This window comes from Hermetia illucens, chromosome 3 (assembly GCF_905115235.1).
Source record: "Hermetia illucens chromosome 3, iHerIll2.2.curated.20191125, whole genome shotgun sequence".
Classification (NCBI taxonomy): domain Eukaryota; kingdom Metazoa; phylum Arthropoda; class Insecta; order Diptera; family Stratiomyidae; genus Hermetia; species Hermetia illucens.
In genome coordinates, this window is record NC_051851.1 from 47529367 (window position 1) to 47550982 (window position 21616).

Below are 21616 nucleotides of genomic sequence, written 5' to 3' on the forward strand. Positions count from 1 at the left end.
CAATGCTCTGCGCCCCCCACAGATCCGTTGTTTCCCTATAAATCTAATCGAATTAGTGTATGAGCTGGCCCATTGCAGTGCTTTGAATAGACAAATCCAAGGGCTGCAAATTGAGTAATACATTTAGAGCTGCACCGGATGTCATGCTCGTGGCGCCGGTAATACCCAGATACAAAGTTCTTTGCATTGAAAGCTCTTTTGTTTCACCTTAACCTATCATCCTACGGATGCATAAGCGGACATCGGCGTAATGATAGCAACATATATACACATTCCTAAGTTCTCCCGTTTAGGCCAAGGTCCGCCCACACAGCCCATAATCTGTGAGAGCTCGCTTCATCTTTACCTTTACATGTTTGTTCCAAAGAAGCTTCTTGTCTAGGATAACTCCCAGATATGTAACTTCTTCGGAAAGTTGAAAGATCGTACCAAAGACAAAGATCACTTAGTTTTCCCCTTTTTGTAAATAATACTATTTTGCTTTTATTTGGAATTATTGAAAGTTCATGCTGTCAACCAATTCAACGGCGCGTTGTATATTTCTACAAACCGTTCTGAGATTTCGGCCAACAACTAGTAAAATCATGTCATCCGCATAAGCTTGAACGTGTATTGGCAGATTGTGCAGAAATGGCGACAGCACACCTCCTTGAGGGCAGCCTTTCATCGCTTCCGTAGTCAGAAAGCGATCAACCCCCACCTCAACACACAGCAATCCACTTGACTCAAGTTTCATCAACACCATGGTCTCTGGCGTCTTTCAGAGTTGCGTCCTCTATGTTTGAAATCAAAAAGCAGGCTCACAGGACTTCCCACGCTAGTAAACGTATTGATCTTGATTTAGAGGGTGCAACCTTAGCGCCTTCTCATGAATGTGACGCTCAATTAGCCTCTCCAGACATTTCAGCGAAAATTATGTTAAACTGGGTTGTTTGGAGTTCTTTGAATTTGAATAGTCACCTTTCCCAGGTTTAGGTATGAAGACTCCCTTCACCTTCTGCCAAGAGGAAGGCACGCAACCCAGACCAAGCCACCATCGAAAAACATTTTATAGAAATTGTTCTAAGTGCTCTATACCCTTCTTAAGCTTCGCTGGATCGATGCCATCCATGCCAGGTGTTTTGAAGCATTCAAAGGATTGTAGAACAGCTCTTATACTTTCATTGTTGACAACCGCCCTCGCAGTGTCCCAGTTCCCCCGTTTGCAGATATCGCCAAATCTCTCACTCCCACGTCTGACACCTGTTCTCCTGGATGGTGTACTTCCAAGAAAGCCAGTATAGACTCAACTCTGAAGTTCACGAAAGTTTCGTTTGGTTCTCTAAGAGATTCTAACCTGGCCGACTTATACTTTTTAAGGACTTTATACAGCCTGGAAATCATCCTTTGTCGCACCCTACGGTCGCGACCATCAGACCAGGTGAACTGATAAAATCAAACAAATTTAGTACTTCAGAATGAACTTAAGGAGGGGGAGGGTTTGCAGTCAATTTCCAAAAGTCGTTAATATACTATTAGTAAGTTAATGTGGGCAGATATCGGAATGGGACACATTTATTTTCTTCGGATTTTTAGGTTAGATAGCTTCCTAAAATTAGTCCATATGTCTCCATAATTTCGGTCGGTCGGTGTCGGTGTCGGAGTTCTGATACCTGAGGCTAAAAAGAGGAATCCATGAACCAAAAAAAGTGAGAGCAAGTTGCTTTTCATTTCGTCCGGTCCGAAATCAAAAGATCATCTAGCTAGCTGTTTGACAGCCCGTTGGATAACACTTTTTTTCCGGACACACCACGTACGAGTGCCGGAGAAACGTGTTCAAAAGAAGCTTAATGAGAAAAGGCTGTATCAAGCTTTTTTTAAATTTTCTTAAACCTTATTAAAATTAAAATCCTGTCACACGCATTTTTTTCAAAAAGGGTTATAGCGATTAACACTAAATTTGGTTGAAAGGTGGGAACTGTGAACGCTCACGCATACAGTGAGTGATCATTCTATGTCTAATTTAATTCACCAAATATAGTCATGTGGGATATCCAATGAAAGAATTCGGTTAGTACTTTTCGAATCTTTTGACATTTGTTGGAAAGGTGAGGACTGCGGGGGTTGAAAGTGATCATTTCTTTTATGGACCCATTCTCAAAACTCTGAAAAAATCAAGAACCTGCCACTATATGGTGCCTAGGCTCCAAAATACCCTCCATACCGACACCTGTTCAAATAAAATTAATAATAGTATATTACTATAATTTTTACTAATTTAAGCTTGATCCACAGAGCAGGCTGGTTTCCGCTCCGGATTCTTCTGCATTGACCACATCAACACACTACCGATAATTTTCCAATAGTGCGCGGAATTTAGATCTGCGCTGCACCTGATCTTCATTAATTGCGAGAAAGCTTTTGATAACGGGAACAGGAAGTGTATCAGGAGTGCTTTACGTAGGAGGGGCATTTCGGAGAAAATAATAGCTATTATCAGCGCGGCATATGTTGGCACAAAATGTCACGTGCTGCACCAAGGCAAAACCTCGGAGGATATTGAGGTCCATCCTGGCACCAACACGGAGGACGTGGAGGGATTCCATGGACAATGACATCATTCCTCAGACACTTCAACTACACACCAGCGTATCATGGACTTTGGCCAAATGGGAAAGAGAGGCAGGTATAGTTGAATTAAAGATCAACACTTATAAATCCAAGATTTTCAGTCTGACAGGTCATCGTAATCTTCCTATCTGCTTTAGTGGGAAGAACATCGAAGGCGTCGATCAATTTGTATATGTGGGAAGCATGGTTTCTGCCGATGACAGTACCAACCTTGATGTTGCTCGACTAGATCCCTTTCGGTACTTTGTTTAAAATCTGGAAATGTAATTATCTCATCATCAATATCAAGTTGTGTGTTGTGTTATGGGAGTAACACGAGAAAGTGACCCCAATTCATCATTATAATCTCGACGAGAAAAATATGTGATTAGACAATCGGAGTGTATGAAAAAATATGGTGCCCTCTCGAAAGGTCAATTAATAGAAATGGAAGCATTCAGGAAATCCACGTTGAATCTGCTGTGAATTGATTTTCAAATAGATCCAGAATGCTCAATATTGCTTTGACAGGACAGGTATGAATTTTGAGGTACTCCAAAGTGCACTCTCTATCGCAGCTGTGAAAAGTTAGGGGCAGGGAGTCGAAATTCAGTGAGACTGCTCCACAGTAGTGACGTTGATAATCGGGGATGCTTCAACACAAAAATAGACCTCTCTCAACCAAAGGCATGTTCGTTCAGCAGTAATGGAGCAATTAAGCGAAATTTTATTTTAGTCGGTAAATCTCCAAACGCCAAAGCGTTACTTCCTCTCTTAATCCACACATTAGCACAAACGTAAATTCTACTAGGAACCTCGCAATCAACACGAGATTCAAATGAAATTTTGTATCCAAACGATTAGATCAAATTATTTATAGCCTCCATGCAAACGTTCTAGTACAATTATTAGCAATGCATGCATAGCATTACGATTGTTTCCTGAATACCTACATACATATTTAAGAAGAATGCCGTCTCATTTAAGATACTTTTGATATAGAGACCGAATGCATATCGTATTACTTTCGCAATATTTTCCAAACAATAATAATTGATTCGATTGCGCAGGCGAAATTGATTCGTCACAGATTCAAAGTGGAGGCGGAACGATATTGATTTGTTTATTGAAATTATTGTGCTCGAGTAAACACAATTTACAATGGGATGCTAACTGATTTCGGATCACATACATTGGGGATTATTAATGACTATAAAGAAACAGTAGGGACAGTGGTTTGATTAAGAAATTTTTTTAGGTGGCTAAGGAATAACAGTTCCTTCAATTTTTTTTATTAAGAATCAACTAATCTTGCTAAGAACAGCTTTATTGGGTCTTCTTGAAAATTTCGGGATGAAAATTCTTGGCTACTCCGCACTATGTTCAGAAATGTGTAAATACCCCCTAAGTCAAAATACTGAAATCCAATTTTTATCTTGATTTTTAAGATTTTATCTAAAAACAAAACCTTGATAAAACCGGTTTACGTTCTATCTGTTTCTCAGCGATACGAACTGTCCTTACCTACTGACTTGAAATTTGGTCGACATGGGCAAACTATAAACCATACAGTGAAAAACGTGGTTTAATCCGGCATTTAAAAGGGGGTGCCAAATTGCTTTTTCTCCTAATATAGTCCTGAGGGGTATTAGATGAGCACTTTATGAAACAACAAGTAAGATTTGACATTGGTCACAAAAGTAGGGGAGTGCGGGGCCAAAAGGCGCAAATTTAAGGTGAGACAGGAATCGTTCTTAGAAACTACTGAACTGTAATGGAACATTATCCCATTATCCCCCCGACTTCAGGTCATCGCGAAAACTGTTGACTAAGAGTCGATGGGGGCAGAGGCGGCGGCATCGACAACACCACGCCGCACTGCAGGAAACATTTTCATTACTCGCCTTCTCTCCACCGGCCAGCTGAGGTTTTCGTTAAGGTTCGGGACGAATTTCAAAGAGCATGCATAGAATTTTCGAAAATGGATCCTTTGCATAGACCAGGCATTCCCACGCTATATGCATTTCCAGCAACTCCAAGAATTTTACCTCAAATCAATGATGAGATTACATCTCGGCTGTGTGCTGATATGTCGCTCCTGAAACAACAATCACTTTCAGTGCAGAAATCCTCTCTGGAAAATTCGCCTGGAACGGCGGCGGTACTCGTTGCGACAGGATATAGCTAGGTTCACTCAAATAACCTCTGGCGATGTCAGCAGACGGGTAATAAATAAAGTGCAAAGGCGTTATCGGAACTGTGTCATTTCAAATGTAGCTGAAATTCTGGACGCATGACAGCAGAAACTTTCTGTTGTATGCAGTCGATTATGACGGTATGGCGAAAGTCACTCTAAACGTGTTCAAAATACAACGTAGGCAAGGAATCAGCGGAGTTTTTCCAGATTTCCCAACGAAACCCCAGCGTCCAGACTGTGCGGTTTTTGGTGACGGAGGGGAAAGAATATTGGCGTGGACTTGGGTGGTTACCCGCCCCATATGATGATTATCGTTGACTGCATCCGCCATTCCACTACGCCTGCGAATGTTACTGAACAGGATAATTGATGAGCCATAAACCGCTCGAAGAACTGGAGAGGTCTGGAGTGAGTGCAGAATTTCCAGTGGAGAAAGTTTACCAATATATGCGGTCAGTTGGCCCATAGCATAAATCAGCCAGCCTGAGGAGTTTCTACCTTTCCTCACTACCTAGGATAGGATTACCCACCTTAATAAAAAAAGAAACACTATGCAGGTCCCTACAAACACAAGATCAATTACTCGCTTAATAACCTTCTACAAATTGCTAACATCAATACAAGTAAGTAACAACAATCGTGGAACGATGACATACCACCTTGTCAGTGCGTTCATCTGAAAGTACCAACATCTCAGAGCCCACCCGTATACGGAGGGAACTCTTCCAGGAGGATTTGTTGAGTCCCATTTGGTTTTGCACAGCACTGAACCCCTTTTCTACTGCATGATGCTAGAGGGCATGGTTCCGCAATAAAGTATGGCCTCCGCACTAAGTGCGAGCTGACACACTTGATGTACTTAGATGACATCAAGATGAATGCTTATACTAATGACCACCTTACCTGTCTGATGCGAATAGTATACATGTTTAGCCGTGATATTCGAATGGAATTTGGATTAGGCAAGTGTCGACTCCAAGCCATCCGCAAAGATCATCAGGAGCCGCATGCCGGACATAGCCTTCAGATCCCAGCTATGACAGAGACGCACTAAAAATTCTTCTCGAGTTGGTGATCTGAAGGGTGCCCCGCTGCCCAAACTATTGCGACCAAGAGCGGATCAATGAATGTAAGCCGAAGGAAATGCACGGTAAACACGTGAATTATCTTTAGCAACCATTTCTCGAACAGATGGATGTGTGCTGTGGAGCTCAATGCTGTGACGGAAGGGTTTATGTATGCCATTCAGGACGGCGTGGTCGATCTTATAAAACGGCTCATAATAAAACAGTGGGTGGAGAATGACCAGTGCAGAACGTGTGCTTCGGCATAAGAGACGTTGGACCAGCTCACTTCTGGCTGCACTCTAAAGGCACCGGTGCAATAAACGAACAGGCACAATGCTGTATGTAAAGTGATTCATCAAAACCTTGTATACAAACACGGGCTGATCGTGGAACACGGCGGGTTTACCAATATGAGCCACAGGCAGTACTCTTGTTATGGACACCGTACACGGGACTTCCAACGTCCAACGCCCTATACACTGCTCTATGCGGTTGATGTTTTCCTAGCCGCAGAGAGAAAATCTGATCTGTTGCTGATTTGCCTGATGTGAAGCCTTTTTGGTAAGGGCTAATGATTTTTCTCTCTGTGGTAAGCGATGGAAAAACTGTTGGAATATGGACAACAGTTGCACCATCTATTCATCGACTTTAAAGCCGTCAATGATAGCGTAGCCAGGGTAAAACTGTACTCGGCCATGACGGAATTCAGTATCCGGCTGATATTGATAAGACTGACTAGGCTGACCCTGACCAATATGCGAGGCCAGATAAAAACAGCAGAATCACTTTCAAGACCATTCGACATCAACAACGGTCTACGACAAGGGGATGCCCTATCATGCGTCCTCTTTAACCTGGCCCTGGAGAAAGTGATCCGTGATGCTGACGTAAATGCAAGAGGTACGATCCTCTTTAAGTCCACCAAACTAATGGCCTATGCTGTTGATATCGACATCATGGGAAGAACCACCCAAGACGTACAAACTGCCTTCATCCAGATCGAGCAGACGGCGCGAGATTTTGGGCTGCACATCAATAAAGGCAAAACAAAATATATGGTGGCAATGTCAGCACCGAAAACCAACCAACCAACAACATCAAATCGCACTGGTCAAACGGGAAGAAAAAAGATAGGAGACTACAACTTTGAGACCGTTGATAATTTATCTAGGGGCGAAAATCACAACCGATAACAGCTACGATGATGAAATCCGCGTACGGTTGTTGTCAGCCAACAGAGCATATTTCAGCTTACAAAAACTGTTCCGCTCGAAACGTCTCACCATAGGGTCCACTATCCTACTGTACAAAACAATGATCTTGCCAGTCCTCATGTATTCCTCGGAGACTTGGGTTCTTAGCAAGAAAAATTGCGAATTCTTCGTTTCTTCGAGAGAAGAATCCTCTGAAGAATTTTTGGCCTCCTACATGAGGACGGACGATTCCGTAGCCTCAATAAGGACGAAATCTATGAGCGATACCGTGACCGTCAGGTTGTGAATAAAATTCGGTTCAATAGGTTACGTTGGGCGGGTCACTTAATCCGTATGGATGAAGATGATCCAGCCCGGAAAGTCTATAAGGGCAATATCTATGGTAGCAAAAGCAGACCCTGCCTAAGATGGAGCGATGGCATAGGTCAGGACGCCAGACAGTTTTTAGGGAGATCGAATTGTTGGACCTCGGCACAAAACTGGGATGTCTGGTGTTCCTTATTAAGGCGGGCCTAGACCGGATACGGTTGTTGCGTCGTTGATGATGATGATGTTTTCCTAGCATGAGCAATGTATCCAAAAATGGAATGATCGCCTCATGCAACACGGTCTTAGAATCTGAATAAAACTGCGTTTTTGACGACCGATCTTCATGAAACAGGCACAATCACTGTCAGCGACAATGACCTGCTCAGAACTGAGTGGTTTAAATATCTCGAGTCAATGCTATCAGTCAATGGAGAACTGCGTTATAAAATTGATTCACGCATTAACGCAATCTAGATGAAGTGGCGTTCCACAACTGGTATTCTTTGTCATCGTCGTATCAACGATCGTCTCAAATCTAAAATTTACCGCAATGTTGTCCGTCCTGTTGCTCTCTATGATTCTGGGTGTTGGTAAACTATACAAGGCAATGAACGGCGTCTTGCGATAATGGAGACGAGGATGTTGCGTTGGACTAGTCGAGTGACACGTTTTGATTACATCCGAAATGAGGATATTCGCGACCGGCTTGGGGTTGCACCGATCGTGAAAAAGCTACGAGAGAGGCGTCTTCGATGGTATAGTCACGTAATTCGCGCTAACGAGAATTCATTTGCGAAGATTGGCCTGAACGTCGAAGTCGATGGTAATCGACCAAAAGGCTGGCCAAAACAACGGTGACTTGATAGCCTGGATGGGGATTTCAAAGCCTCGAGATCAGGCATTTGATAAAATAAACACGACACACGATAATTTTCAGAGTGAAGAATTTTTCATCGAAGGAGTTTTCGACTAAGAACTGGACACACACTTAAGCCAGTAAATAAACTAAAAGAATTCTACTGAATGTGCAAATACGATTTGCTAATTTATGAATAGGTGACTGCTAATTGAATTTCTGCCGTTGATTTCTTAAAACTTATGTTAATTTTACTTCATATATCGCTGGTGTTACAAGAGTGTTATTCATTAGAAAAAGCCTTCGGCGGATTATTCAAAGTAATCGATTCATATGAAAATTAATGTGTGAAAGGCAGAAAAGGCAGTTTTAACAACTGACAAAGCAGTCTACTTCTGTTAATCATACAAGCCACATTGGCCATTATAAATGTTATGGATGCATTCAATATTCCACTACTCCATCTTCGCTACGTTTCAAATAAGCTGCTCAGTTCAGGTGCTCCTATAAAATCTTAAAAGAATGCAAGTGTCTCCTATTGAATTTTCAAGAAAGATCTTGGAATTCTTAGTTTACTTAGAAGATATTCACGCTAATCTTTATATAAACTCTCTCTAATCATACGAAATAACATGAAAATATTCTCTAATGCATACTGTATGTACTTATATATTCACATGTGTAGAAGATTTACTCATTTTTTATTCACATTGTTCTGCAAAAAATTTTCCAAGTTTGTATTTTTGAAATCACTTTCATTTCAATTTTTCTGATTCCAATATTGCTATTTTCGTGGAAGTGCTGCGAAAAAGTACGCCGAATGCACACTAAAAATATGTTCATTCATGTATAGTAATTTATTATTATAGCTTGAAGAGTTTCACCCTTAGTGAACTTAGTCTATCCAGAGAAGTGTTTTTGGAGAATATTTCAGGTAATATGATCGTAAACAAATCGTTAAATACGCCCATAATGAGCAAATGGTATTTACGACGCTACCAGGGGCCCCCGGCAACCTATTAAATAAATAACTGAAATGACAACGTGGAAAGTGCTTTAAGCCTAACCGGAAAAATGTTCTTGTTTTTAATGGAAAGATCACAATGCAATCATTATTTTCAAGGCACTGGAGTAGTCAACATCAACAACAATAAAACTTGAGTAAAAATGTCAACTTTACGACAAAATTCTCGCAATAAAATGTCTTAAAATAAAGCCTTGCGGTTGGGAAGATGACATCAGTCCAGGCTAGCACTGCTTACATCTGAAGAAATGTGACTAATTCTGTTATTGTTGTTGGTATGTAAACCAATATGTTTAGTCGCCAATGGCATTCACAGAAAGCGATACTTGCTCTGCAATTATGATAGTAACAATAATTGAATGAGCAAATGTTATTAAGAGACAAGAGCACGATTGATGAACTGAAAGTGACGATATTAAACGTGCAAACGTGGCGTGCAATATATTGGAAAAGAATATTGAAGCAAAATATTTGCAATATTATATTAATATTGACACGGCAACTTTGCTGGCGCCCACACCCTCGCTAGATCTTTTACATCACCTTTTGTAATAATTAGCAATGATGCAAATATGTACTCGTATATAGTCGTATGATCTGATATTCAAGGCTGAGGGCAATATTAAAACGAAAGGGTTGGGTGGACGTTCTCCATAAAATTACCTGCCATACTTGTGTCCCTACACACGCCGCCTACGCAGACCAATTTTATTATAGTAGAATCCCGATAATTCGTATCATCAAAGGACTGACGATTTAGCACGAAATATCGAGATTACCAATTATCAGGAGTGTAAAATAAAGAAAATTAACTCTGGGGACCGGCACGAATTAGGCAAAAAGAAGAATTATTGAAATTGTTTTAACATATTTCATTTTGAAATTTGGTGTCAATCACTATAACCGCCTCCGAGAAAAATGCGTGTGACGGACAGATAGACGGACAATAAAGCGATTCTAATAATGTTTTGTTTTACACGAAGCCTTAAACAGTAGAACTAGAGCATTGCACTGCTCTTCCAGCAAGTTTCTCCAATTAATAATTATGTCACTTTCATGACAAATGTTTATACAAAACAAGGTCATATTAAATGTATGCATTTCAAATGATATGAAATATATTTTCGAGGAATTTGAAATATAAAGAAAAATATTGAGTGAATGCTTTAAAAGAAGTTTATTTCAGAAGTTACATGCATCAATGAAGGTTGAAGAGGTGAGTTGGCGAAAGGGACGCATGAGAGGATAAGATGAGTTAGAGTGATTGACGTAGCGAATCGACTGTCATTGGTACCTCCATTTAGATGATGATGGGTTTCTACGGCCCTTTTCTCCCAGATCCGGAATTTTCTCGATTAATGAAAAAACGGATGGTAGGAGAACACTATAATTCAATGACGTGATTTTCTCTCTACGGTCTCTAGTTTTGTTTATGAAAAACTAATGGGAGGGAACTAAATAGTTAATTATTAGATCGAACGAGGGAACGCATCGCTGACTGTAATCGCTTAAGATATGTGGTGTGGCTAGTTCAATGCAAAAAACATGGAGCTTCTAATGAGAAATACACGGTTAAAAACTCCCAAGAGGTTATAGAAAGACTGCAGAAGATAGAATCAGTATGAGAAGATGGCTTAGTGATCTACCATACGAAGTTCTTATTTCCAAACACTCCGCTAAAAGAAGCCTTGGCGAAATTGGAAGAATAGCTCCTGCAGTTCGCCGTTTCGATGGATTTAAGAAAGGAGACGAAACAATACACGAGACTGACAGGACGAAGAAAAAAATATTTCATATTCAGAAGAAGGGATTGACTTTACTACTTGCGGGTAGCTATGGAGAATCTACATATTGTATTATCCCTATTATTGAGCGAAGGCATAATTCTGCTAAGAAATGAATGATTTATGAATTTTGGATGTAACTATTACGTGTTACAACAATAAATTCCAAATACTTCTTTCCATAGCGATCAGTAAAAGAAAACTGCATAGGATAGAATAGGATGGTCCAACTAATGGCCATATTTCAACAATTTTTCTATCGCTTGTTGCCCAGGGAAAATCTGCTGATTTGGCTGAATTTAGGCCGATGATGTTCAGAACATATGAGGCTATCCAACCTAGCAAGATAGCGGAGAATACCTTATAGATGGTGCGAGATATCTACCCTTTTATATACGGGACTGAAAATACCTCGTTGCCAATCGCCATTGATTCGTTGTCCAACACTCGGAATATAAGTTGATCAACCGCTTGGTGTAACTGGTTGCCTCCATATTTTGAAGCCGATGAATTGCACACACGTCCATGGGTGGTAGTGGCAGTAGTTGTTCGTCGTCTTCAGTTGGCGGGACGTCCAACTCACCGATATTTTGGTTGTTGAGCAGTTCATCAAAGTACTCAACCCATCGCTCCATTATGCCCATTCTGTCGGTATATAAGGCTTCATCTTCATAACTTATCGGTAAAACTTACGGTTGTTCCCTGTACTTTTCGAGTTCACAGACCTGTTGTAGCCGTGGCAATGGTAACGTTCTTCAGGTGATCAGGTGATCAGAGGGGATTCTGCGTGGTGTTGTTATTCGAGCTCGGAGTACCATGTCAACAATATAGTGATCCGAGTCTATATTGGCCCCCCTATATGTTCTGACATTCATCAAGGCTGAGAGATAGCGACGTTCGATTAACACGTGGTCAATTTGGTTAAAAGTGGTCCTGTCTGGAGATTCCCACGTATGTTTATGGGCAGCTTTCCATGCAAACCAGGTACTTCCAATAGCTATTTAGTACGACGCTGCTAGTTGGATAATCCGCAGTCCGTTATCATTGGTAGGTTTCTGTAAGCTATGGGAGCCAACGTATAGTAAGCGCCCCGTCCCTACTTGGCCCTTAAAATCTCCAAGTATGATTTTGCTATCATACCTGGAAGAGGCTTCGAGGGCTCGTTCTAGTGCCTCGTAGAATTCAGTCTATAGGGGTTACGTTAATGAAGCTTATATTTCTAAATTTACCTCGCAACCGCAGAGTGTATAGCCTTTCGCTTATGTTTTCAAAGCCGATAACAGCAAGAAACCAACTCCGAGCACATGGTTTACCGGATCACTATAATATATAGTATAGTGGATCTTCTCCAAGAAACAGGACCCTGTCCAAGGCATCTCTTGCAACGCTGTTATATCCGGACAGGATATCAGTTAACTGTTTGCAGCTACTTTTGTGTACCGGGGGGCGACAACCGTTAGTCCGTTTTCGTTGCCAGGTTCGTCGTTGTGTTGTCAATCCAGTTGGCGGCTCTTTGCGAACTTTCGTAACTGGTTTTGGGTGTAGAGTTGTCAGCTCTACCCAACCACCAACCTGGAGGACAAGTTGGTACAATTTGTCCGATTTTTGTGCGCGGCACTGATAGCCAGAAAAGTTGGAAAAAAAAACCAGATCTAGAAGACGGTTATTCTAATTGACGAAGACGAAATTGACGAACGCTGCGATAATTAGAAACAATAGAGTGATATGTTTTAGGAAAGACTAGTCTAGGAGAGGCCGGCCATGTCTCAACCGTTAGGATAGCAACAAAAGCCACAGGCTTTTGATGTGAGGGTTGAATCGCACCAGGAAGCATGGCGCCACTACAGGTATTGCAGCGATATTTAATATTCATAGGCATTTTCGCACCATTTGCCAAAGATATTGTATCAATTCCCAAGCACTTCACGCTGGATGATTTCTAACAATACCCATGGAAATCAAGAAAGCCGTACGTAAATTTGAAGCTATGACAAGCGGGAGGATATAAGGCGCCGATGTTAATATCACTCTTATAATAAACTAATATTCACATTGACAGAAATGAGTCAAATACGAGTGAATCAAAACAAGTCGGAAAACTGGAAGCTCGCCGTTTAGGGTATGAAAGGTATTGTTGATCTTTTATGTAATAATATTCAGGTATACGATGGTTTCATTTATACATAGCTCATGTTGAACGTAATCAATATTCAATTTGTTGTGGTAATGGCATTTTCTCTCTTAGGAAGTACCAAAAGAGGCAACTTCGACATATCGTAACTTTGTTGATAATAGAAAGATTTCCACTAAACTTTTCAGTAGGCTACTTTAAGCCTATGTTAATGCATGTTATGGGGGGGGGGAATTGGAGGTAAATTTTAAAAATGTATTAATATACAATTACCAACTTTAGCTGTTAGTTTAGCAGATATTGGTATGGAGGCTATTTCGGAGCCTGATTGTCATATAGAGGCATCATCATGATATCTTCAGATTTTTCTGGCGGATAGTTTCTGAGAATGGCCCCTTAATTTGAATGACCTCTTCATGGCCTCCTTACTCCCTCGTTTCACAGTCGACTTCAAAACTAAGACTTGATTTCGAGCAATTTCGAAGCAATTGATTTTTCGCTAATAATTCATTTTGTAATCTTCGTGTAAGCGGACCAATAAAAGTCGTCATTGCCGCATCGCTTCTGTTAACTTCGGCTTTTTTGCCGGCCGTCCTCATTTCAACTGACTTTCATACAAAAGCCTGCGTAGTGTATGATGGTGTGCCTTCACGCCAGCGTCTCTCGCGTCATCCAAAATAGCCTTGGAATTAGTCAGTGTTCCCTTTGACTCGACAGTTTTTCTCGATTACTCTGAAAAACCTCTGGTTTATCATGAGCAATACTGAATCTTCTCGCTATTTCAGCCGCTGATGACTTGGAAACACCGATATTTAAGGGAATCGCTACAGTTTGACCTTCCTTCGTTCAAACGGGACACAACTTGCATCTTCCATTTTACCTTAATATCTCCTTTTTTACCCATTTCCTGTTAATTTAACGCATTTATAAAACTGATGTGTATATGCAAAATAAAATCAATATTTTTGCTGACGTGTACCGTTAAGTACACTACAAAGTTTGCAAATAACAATTCTAAGGTAAAGTTCCCGATTTTCCCGAGAAAAATCAAAGTGAACAACACATTTGGAAATTGAAAAGTTGACCACCTTAAAATACGACGCTCGACATAATGAAGTGACTAACAGGCAAATAACGGTTCTAATTCTATTTGAACATCCCATCCTAGATAGTGGAAAAACAAATGAAGGTGAAACATATTTTGATTTTTCCTCACAATGAAAAACCCAGTGATATAGTAAGTTTTCTCAAAAAAAATCATCGTTTATAATTCGATGGATAGATACTTTATGTCATATTGAAATAACAAATGCTGCTTGTTGAGTGAAACCATTAAACTCTATAACTAAGACAGAATTTGGATGTTTTATTCTCATGTGGTATTGAAATTAACCCAATGAAAATTTTGCATGTGTCGTATATTTATGAACACCAATTTGAAAATATGTATTCAGAAAGGCCATAACAAATACGTGTTTATTCATCAAACTCAAAAAAGGTACACGATACATAATATATGAGAATTGGTATAGCAAACGACTGAATCACAAGCATTAATTACAAGCCACCCGGCACCATTGATTTAAAGAGGCAGCAAATTATTGTCACCTGAGTGCCTGCATATGTTTATCAGAAGCAAAATATGCTAACATGTAATTTAAACAACAGATAAGCTCTGCGGTTCCAGGAAGCTGAGTACACATAAACTATAATAATTCAGTTGATAAAGATATGAATCTTGGGAAAAATGCTCAGATTTATCTCCATGTTTTTCTCAGCACACTTTCAACTTATACTATTGTATTTTATGAAAGTGGATACTTTTCCTTAGCAAGCATTTCTTCGCGGTGGCACGTATAAAATATGCACTTTAATCGATTATAAATTCTATTATAATAGAAGGGTGATTCGTATTGGTGTTTCGATTTTACAGATAAATGCCGTATAACAACTTTCTATAATTTTTTAAGTAGACATATCTGTTCATTTAGATGATAATATGGTGTGTCGTCAAATGAATCTTATTCAACTCAGACATACATTTCGTCATTGCAGTCGATATCATTAGAGCTGTTTGTATTGATTACAATTAGTGATAGCAGCGCCTTTAATTAAAAAGTTTTAGACTCGATTGACTAAGGATTCATTAAAATAATTAACCATATAATTGAAATTTGAAATTAGATACACCAGGCAATAAAAGCTTAAGATATGGCAATCAGGGAACGACTTTTTACATTTGAAGCGCGATTTGACGGTGAGGGTCGATCTTGCGCTCTGGGTATGAATCCTGATTTCCTCATGGATGTTTATGATCGCTTCTGCGTTTGTCTCGCTAATGTAAGCTAATGTCGTTTGGCTAACATTAAGCGTAATGATAATTAAACTGAAGTATGGAAAACAAAATATTAAAAGATAACAAAAATGGAGAGAGTGTGTAAATGTCCTATGTTACAGGAAGGAGTGAACCGAATATACCGAATATCTCAAAACATCTGTTCACAAATTGATAGCTGAGCAGCAAAAAGGATGCGCAAAAGGTTGTAGACGCTGTAAAGAACAGTCTAAAATCGATACAGTATTTTTAAAGCCAGGCTGCTCGCTAAAAACAAAATATATATCTGGACAACCTACATCAAATCAACCTTTGATTTCTTTGATTCTTGTCAACCCGAATGTCGTTGGAGCAAGAAGCTATCGGTATCCTCACAAATATCAGAAGAAATACCAATCAAGCATGGAAATTTCTAAGATAAGACTCTCTAATCCTGCTGTGGTTTTGTTTAGCCTTGAATCTCATGCTTCCCTTGCTGGATACAATTCCTTTCAGTAAGGCTATCGGTATGCAGTTGGGTATGAAGAACTATCATATGAAAAAAGTCATTCAAAGAAAACACAGCGACAATGGAGGATACCGCCAAAGTGACATCTTCAGCGACAATGGAGAATATAGCCAAAGTGACATCTTCATTGAAGGTATGAATTCGGATGACGTCCGAATACCCAGGCATATTGCAAGCAAAAACATCTGCTGCGACAATTATGAAATCAAAGTTGCCGGGAAATCTGAAAGGCATCTGAATCTTGTTTGAAAACCGAGTTGTCCGAAAAAATAAAATAATGGTAATTAACATTTTCGCCATTCCTGTGCTTATATATACTAATAATAATAATCGTTGGCGCAACAATCCATATTGGATCAGGGCCTTGAAGTGTGTTAGAGCACTTCATTCAAGACCGTAACGGTACACTACAGTAGACTGTAGGAGGCAATGTGGTCAGCATTGCGCTCGCCCGAGATTATTACCCTGATTTGACTCAGGTACTCATTCACAGCTGAGTCGACTGGTATCCGACGTCAAATCACGATGCAAATTCCACTGCCACCAGTGAGATTTGAACCGCGACCTTCCGTATGACAGCCTAGTGCTCTAACCACTGAGCTATCCGGACACCGGATACTAGGTCAAAATATAAGGTTTTGTGTAAAACAAAATCTTATTAAAATCGGTTTACTGTCTGTCTGTGTGTTCGCTACACGCATTTTTCTCGGAAATGGTTATTGCGATTGACACGAAATGTGGTGGAAAGGTGGGAACTGTGGACACTCACGCATGCAATGAGTCACATCCTTCTACGTCGAATTTGAGGGGGGTCCCCATACATTCAAAAGGAGGGTGTAAATTTGTTTTCATCAAATATAGTCATGTGGGGTATATCAATTGAAAGGTCTCGGTTATTACTTTACGAAACCGATCTTAGTTTTAACATTTGCTGGAAAGGTGCGGAGTGTGATGGGTCGAAAGTGATCATTTCTTTCATGAATCCATTCTCAGAAACTACCCATCCGAAAAATCCGAAAAAAATCAAGGGGTTGCCACTATATGGTGCCTAGGCTCCGAAATACCCTCCCATACTGATATCTGTTCAAATAAAGTTGATAATAGTATATTACTATAATTTTTAGCAATTGGCTGCAGAACCCCCTTAAATGTATCCTATCCTGCAGCGATGTAGGCTATAATATAGAGCATGATCCTATCAATTCTGGTGGAAATCGTACTATTACTAACAGGTTATAATAGGTCAAAGTTGTCGGTTCTTTGCAAATTCAAGACGTGAATATCACCCGAAAGTGGATATTCTCACATGATATATACATATGTTACGTACTAGGTACTAATGGGACAAATGCACCCTCAAACGTTTTTATAAAAGAAATACACAAAACCTTTCATACCTAAAACGTTCAGCTTCCAGTTTCCCGACTTGTTTTTGTATGAAAGGAAGTTCTATTGAATAAATTTTATTATCTATTATGTTATGTATGAGATGCCAATTTATTCCTTAATAAAGTTTTCGAATAGAAGAAAACCATTTTTATTTTTAGACTCAGAATTATAGAGATAAAAAGGAAAATTTCCGTCATCTTCTTTTATCTGAATTTAATCGTGGAACAAAAACAGCTGAGACTGCCGGAAATATGTGTAGTTATGATAAAGGTGCTATTGCGGCAAGAACAGCTCCAAAATGATTTTCACAATTTTGACTTAAAGGACATGTCACACTGCGGACGACCACCAAAGTTTGATGAAGTTCATTTGAATAAAATACAACATAATAATGAATGATGATACTCGGCAAATAACGGGAGAACTTGCCAATATAATGGGTTACGATCATTTAACCATCGTTCAACATCTGAAATCCATAGGAAAGGTTTAAAAACTAAGAGCCCAGGTGTCAAGTTTTTTGAACGAGAATAGCACTTCCTTACTCGCTCGTCATCACAAACCGTTTTGGTCCCGCGGTGAGAAATGGTTTGACGTTTAAGCATTTTAACATGATCGCATATACTTTGCCTTCGCCAACTTAGAACTGGTCGCCCCTCGGTCCGGCTGGGCGGAAAGAAAATTCGTGGGCTTTTTTTACGTATAAAAGTTCTGGTTTTTATCCTCATGAGGAAACTGTGCTAGATCATTTAAATATAAAGGCTGCATCTAACTAAAATTGCTCTTCTATTTTATGAATATATGATTAGCAAATAATTTTGAATCGAGAAGAAATATGTTTTAAATTAAGCCTTTTCCAATAACGACGCTTTAAGATGTCAGTAAGAATCGAGCCCGCTACAAATGTCGCCTTAAGGCCCAATTATTTCAGTGGTCGACCGTTGTTGAGGGTAACGAATCGGTACTACTTGTGGCGCCTGTAATATCCACCCGAGACTCACGCTACAAGCAAAACTCCAACCGAGGATTCTGTTCACCATAAACTCAACCTTTGGGGGGATCGCTGCGCAAGTCGTGGGCGCTACATGCGACAGCGAGCACCCCACGCTTCATGTTCTCTAAGCAACCAAGGAAACTAAGGAAGCCACCTGTGACCCAGGCGAGAGAGGTTGGCGCTACAGTCCTTGCCGAAAACCTCCTGCACGTGTTGACTCTGGATCGGTTATCTCGCTACTACCAAAATCAGTAAAATCCATACAGCAAACTACCACCGAAATTCCAGAACTGTAAACTTCACCATCGGATTCGCAACAAAGCACCACTTAACCAGACAAGCGAGCATCGTTCTGTACGCAAATTGTGCTCAGCAGGAACAGTAGTTGTGCAACCTCCGATATCCACACAGGACTCACACATTAAGCAGAGACTTGGACCGAGGACTGTTTTTTCATCAAATAAAAGGTATCGATTAGTACTTTTCGAAGCCGGTCTTAGTTTTCAGATTTGTCGGAAAGGTCGGGAATGCGGGGGATTGAAAGTGATCAGTTTTTTTAACGAACCCATTCTCAGAAACTACTTAACCGAAAAATCTGAAAAAAAATCAGAGGGGTGGCACTATATGGTGTCTAGGCTCCGAAATACCCTCCACACCGATACCTGTTCAAATAAAGTTAATAATAGTATATTACTATAATTTTTAGTTATTGACAAGAAAGCCCCCCTTAAGTTCACCCTAGAATAGAAAAATTTTGCAGCAATGTAGGCTACAGCATAGAGCATGATCCTGCCAAATTTGGTGAAAATCGCACTATTACTAACAAAGTTATACTAGGTCAAATCTGTCGCTCCTCTGCAAATTCAAGACTATCAATGTCAATATCACTTGAAAGTGGCTATTTTCACATAATATATGCATATTTTACGTGCTATACGCTAATGGGACAAATGCACACTCATTATAAAAGAAATACACAAAACCTTTCATACCTGAAGCGTCTAGCTTCCGGTTTCCGGACTTGATTTGGCTTTTTTTAAAAAATTTTTGTGAAGAAATGGATAAAGATACAAATACGAATTTTTCACCATAGATTTATTAATATCTTCAGCTTGCACAGTAATTGTTCCAGCCCGATCACGTGGTTCGTTATTGAAATACATATCAATTTATACCCCCATCTCCAAAAAAGGTGCTGCGATCATCTTAAAGAAAAAAAGTAAACGGCATTTTAACGTACAGACTTAACTACAGTCCGCAAACTAGAATTATTAAAAAATATTAAAAACTAAATTTTTGGTGCCGTGTTAAACTTTTTTTATGAATTTTGGTGTTTTTTCACGGTTTCTTCAATGAATAAAAAAAACTGCTGAATCAATTGCAATCATCCTAGTTTGCCGACCGTAGAAATATGTTCTGAATAAGTCGTGAACATTTCAAAGAATTTCGTTGGATAGACTTCGGGCTATGGTGGCAGCCGATTTTCAACATGCAGTTTCGAGAAAAACGCATTTTAAAAGTAGAATGCGATTTTTAGCCATACCTAGTCCATAAACTTTAGGTCTCTTCAAGAAACACGTGTGCAGCCTTGGCTTAAATTCTTGTCCTTTTAGCGAAATGATTCGAACGTCATTCGGACCGATAAATACGAGCTTTATTATAGCGATCGACATAAATTTGGCAAGTGACTTATCAAATCACTTTGCCCATATATTCTACGCTATATCTAGATACAATTGGTGCCAAAAAAGATTCGATTTCGCGGATCAGACACACGGGATGACCTCCTTAAGGAATTCGATTCATTTACATAAAGCAGAGTGTTGACAATGTACTGGAATTTTGGATGAAATTACGTATTATCGCAGTACCATTTCTGGTCACATGCAGTTATGAAGAGTTGATTTCCCGATAAAAAAAAAAAGAGATTTTATTTCTAAACGTTAAGTTCCTGTCTCCACTTTTTGACTTGCTAAATAGTGTGTTTCCATCGATTGGATTGGATTCTTATAGTATCACATTTATCCATAAATATATAGATATTATTGATTCATAAACGTAATATATTGATTGACTCACTTGTACATTTCCGGACTCCATCCTTCATGCAGTTTGATCTCTTTATTATGCAGTTTATATGCCTCATCTTGATAAATTCCATTGGTAGAATCCGTGGTAAATATTGACCCAAATAACCCAGCTGTGTTAGTTTGGTTCAATGTTGATCTACTCAAGCTGTGAAATAAAAAAAAGATATTATGAATAAAATCTGCACGTCAAATAGGTTAGATTTTTTTTTATAGTATTAGCGCCTCTAAAGATAACAAATTATTGTAAGGTCTAAAATATGTTTAGCACATTTAATAGTCTTTAAAATTACTCATATATGCTAACTTCAGAATAAATTAATTTTTAGAAAAATTAGTCAATTTTTGTGAGGAGTCTGTTTTTTTTTTGAAAAAATAAAGTCAGAGAAAATAATAAATTCAAGGTGAACGACAGAATGATTTATCTATGTTGCGATTTTATAGAAATTGCAACATTCTGTTTAGCTACTTTATTTCCCTACAAACTGCCGAACGATTCTGCACTATATAAAATATTCAAAAATATATTCTCAACAAATTAAAAGAACGTGTCTTACTATAAATATCTCTGAACCAAACCTCCTAGCATTTAGCCTAATTAGGAAGGAGAGGCCATCTATTCTCACCTGCCGCCATTTCTATCAATTTCTTACTGGTTATAAATCACTAATCAATGGGGTTAAGGAAAGGCATGAGGGCGAATTTCTTCTATCAATTTCTTGAATTTAGTTATTAAAAAAACATAAGGGAGTGATAACGAACCCAACTGGCGAAGTAGGTCACAGCAAACCAATGCTTATAAAAGAGGATTGAAATTGAATTTTGACTGGAATCGTCTCTTTTTAGATTTGCATTGAAGTCCTTTTATAACGCGATTTACAGGTGCAGTCTCATATGTGATATTTGATATTCTGCCTCACTAATGTATTCTTAAAATTTTGATTAAGGGAGACAAAAAAGAGAACAAAATGATAAAAGATGGTAATGGTAGAAAACCAAATCAAATCAATATAAATAATTTAATTTAATTAAGTCAAAGTTAATATTATAAAGTATGTATAGAACCTCATATGGATTATGTATGTCAATAATGATTTCACTTTGGCCAGTGCAGACTAAATCCCCTGATAAA

General features: G+C 39.2%; 1 protein-coding gene across 2 annotated transcripts in view; it reads right to left on the minus strand.

Moving 5' to 3' along the window:
- Window positions 1-21616, minus strand: part of LOC119650768 (aminopeptidase N) — a 221229-nt gene that overhangs the window by 62710 nt on the left and 136903 nt on the right. For both annotated transcript variants that reach the window (XM_038053870.1, XM_038053871.1), the window contains one exon: window positions 20477-20632. In XM_038053870.1, the coding sequence (XP_037909798.1) occupies window positions 20477-20632 (156 nt within the window). The remainder of the gene's footprint in view (window positions 1-20476; window positions 20633-21616) is intronic.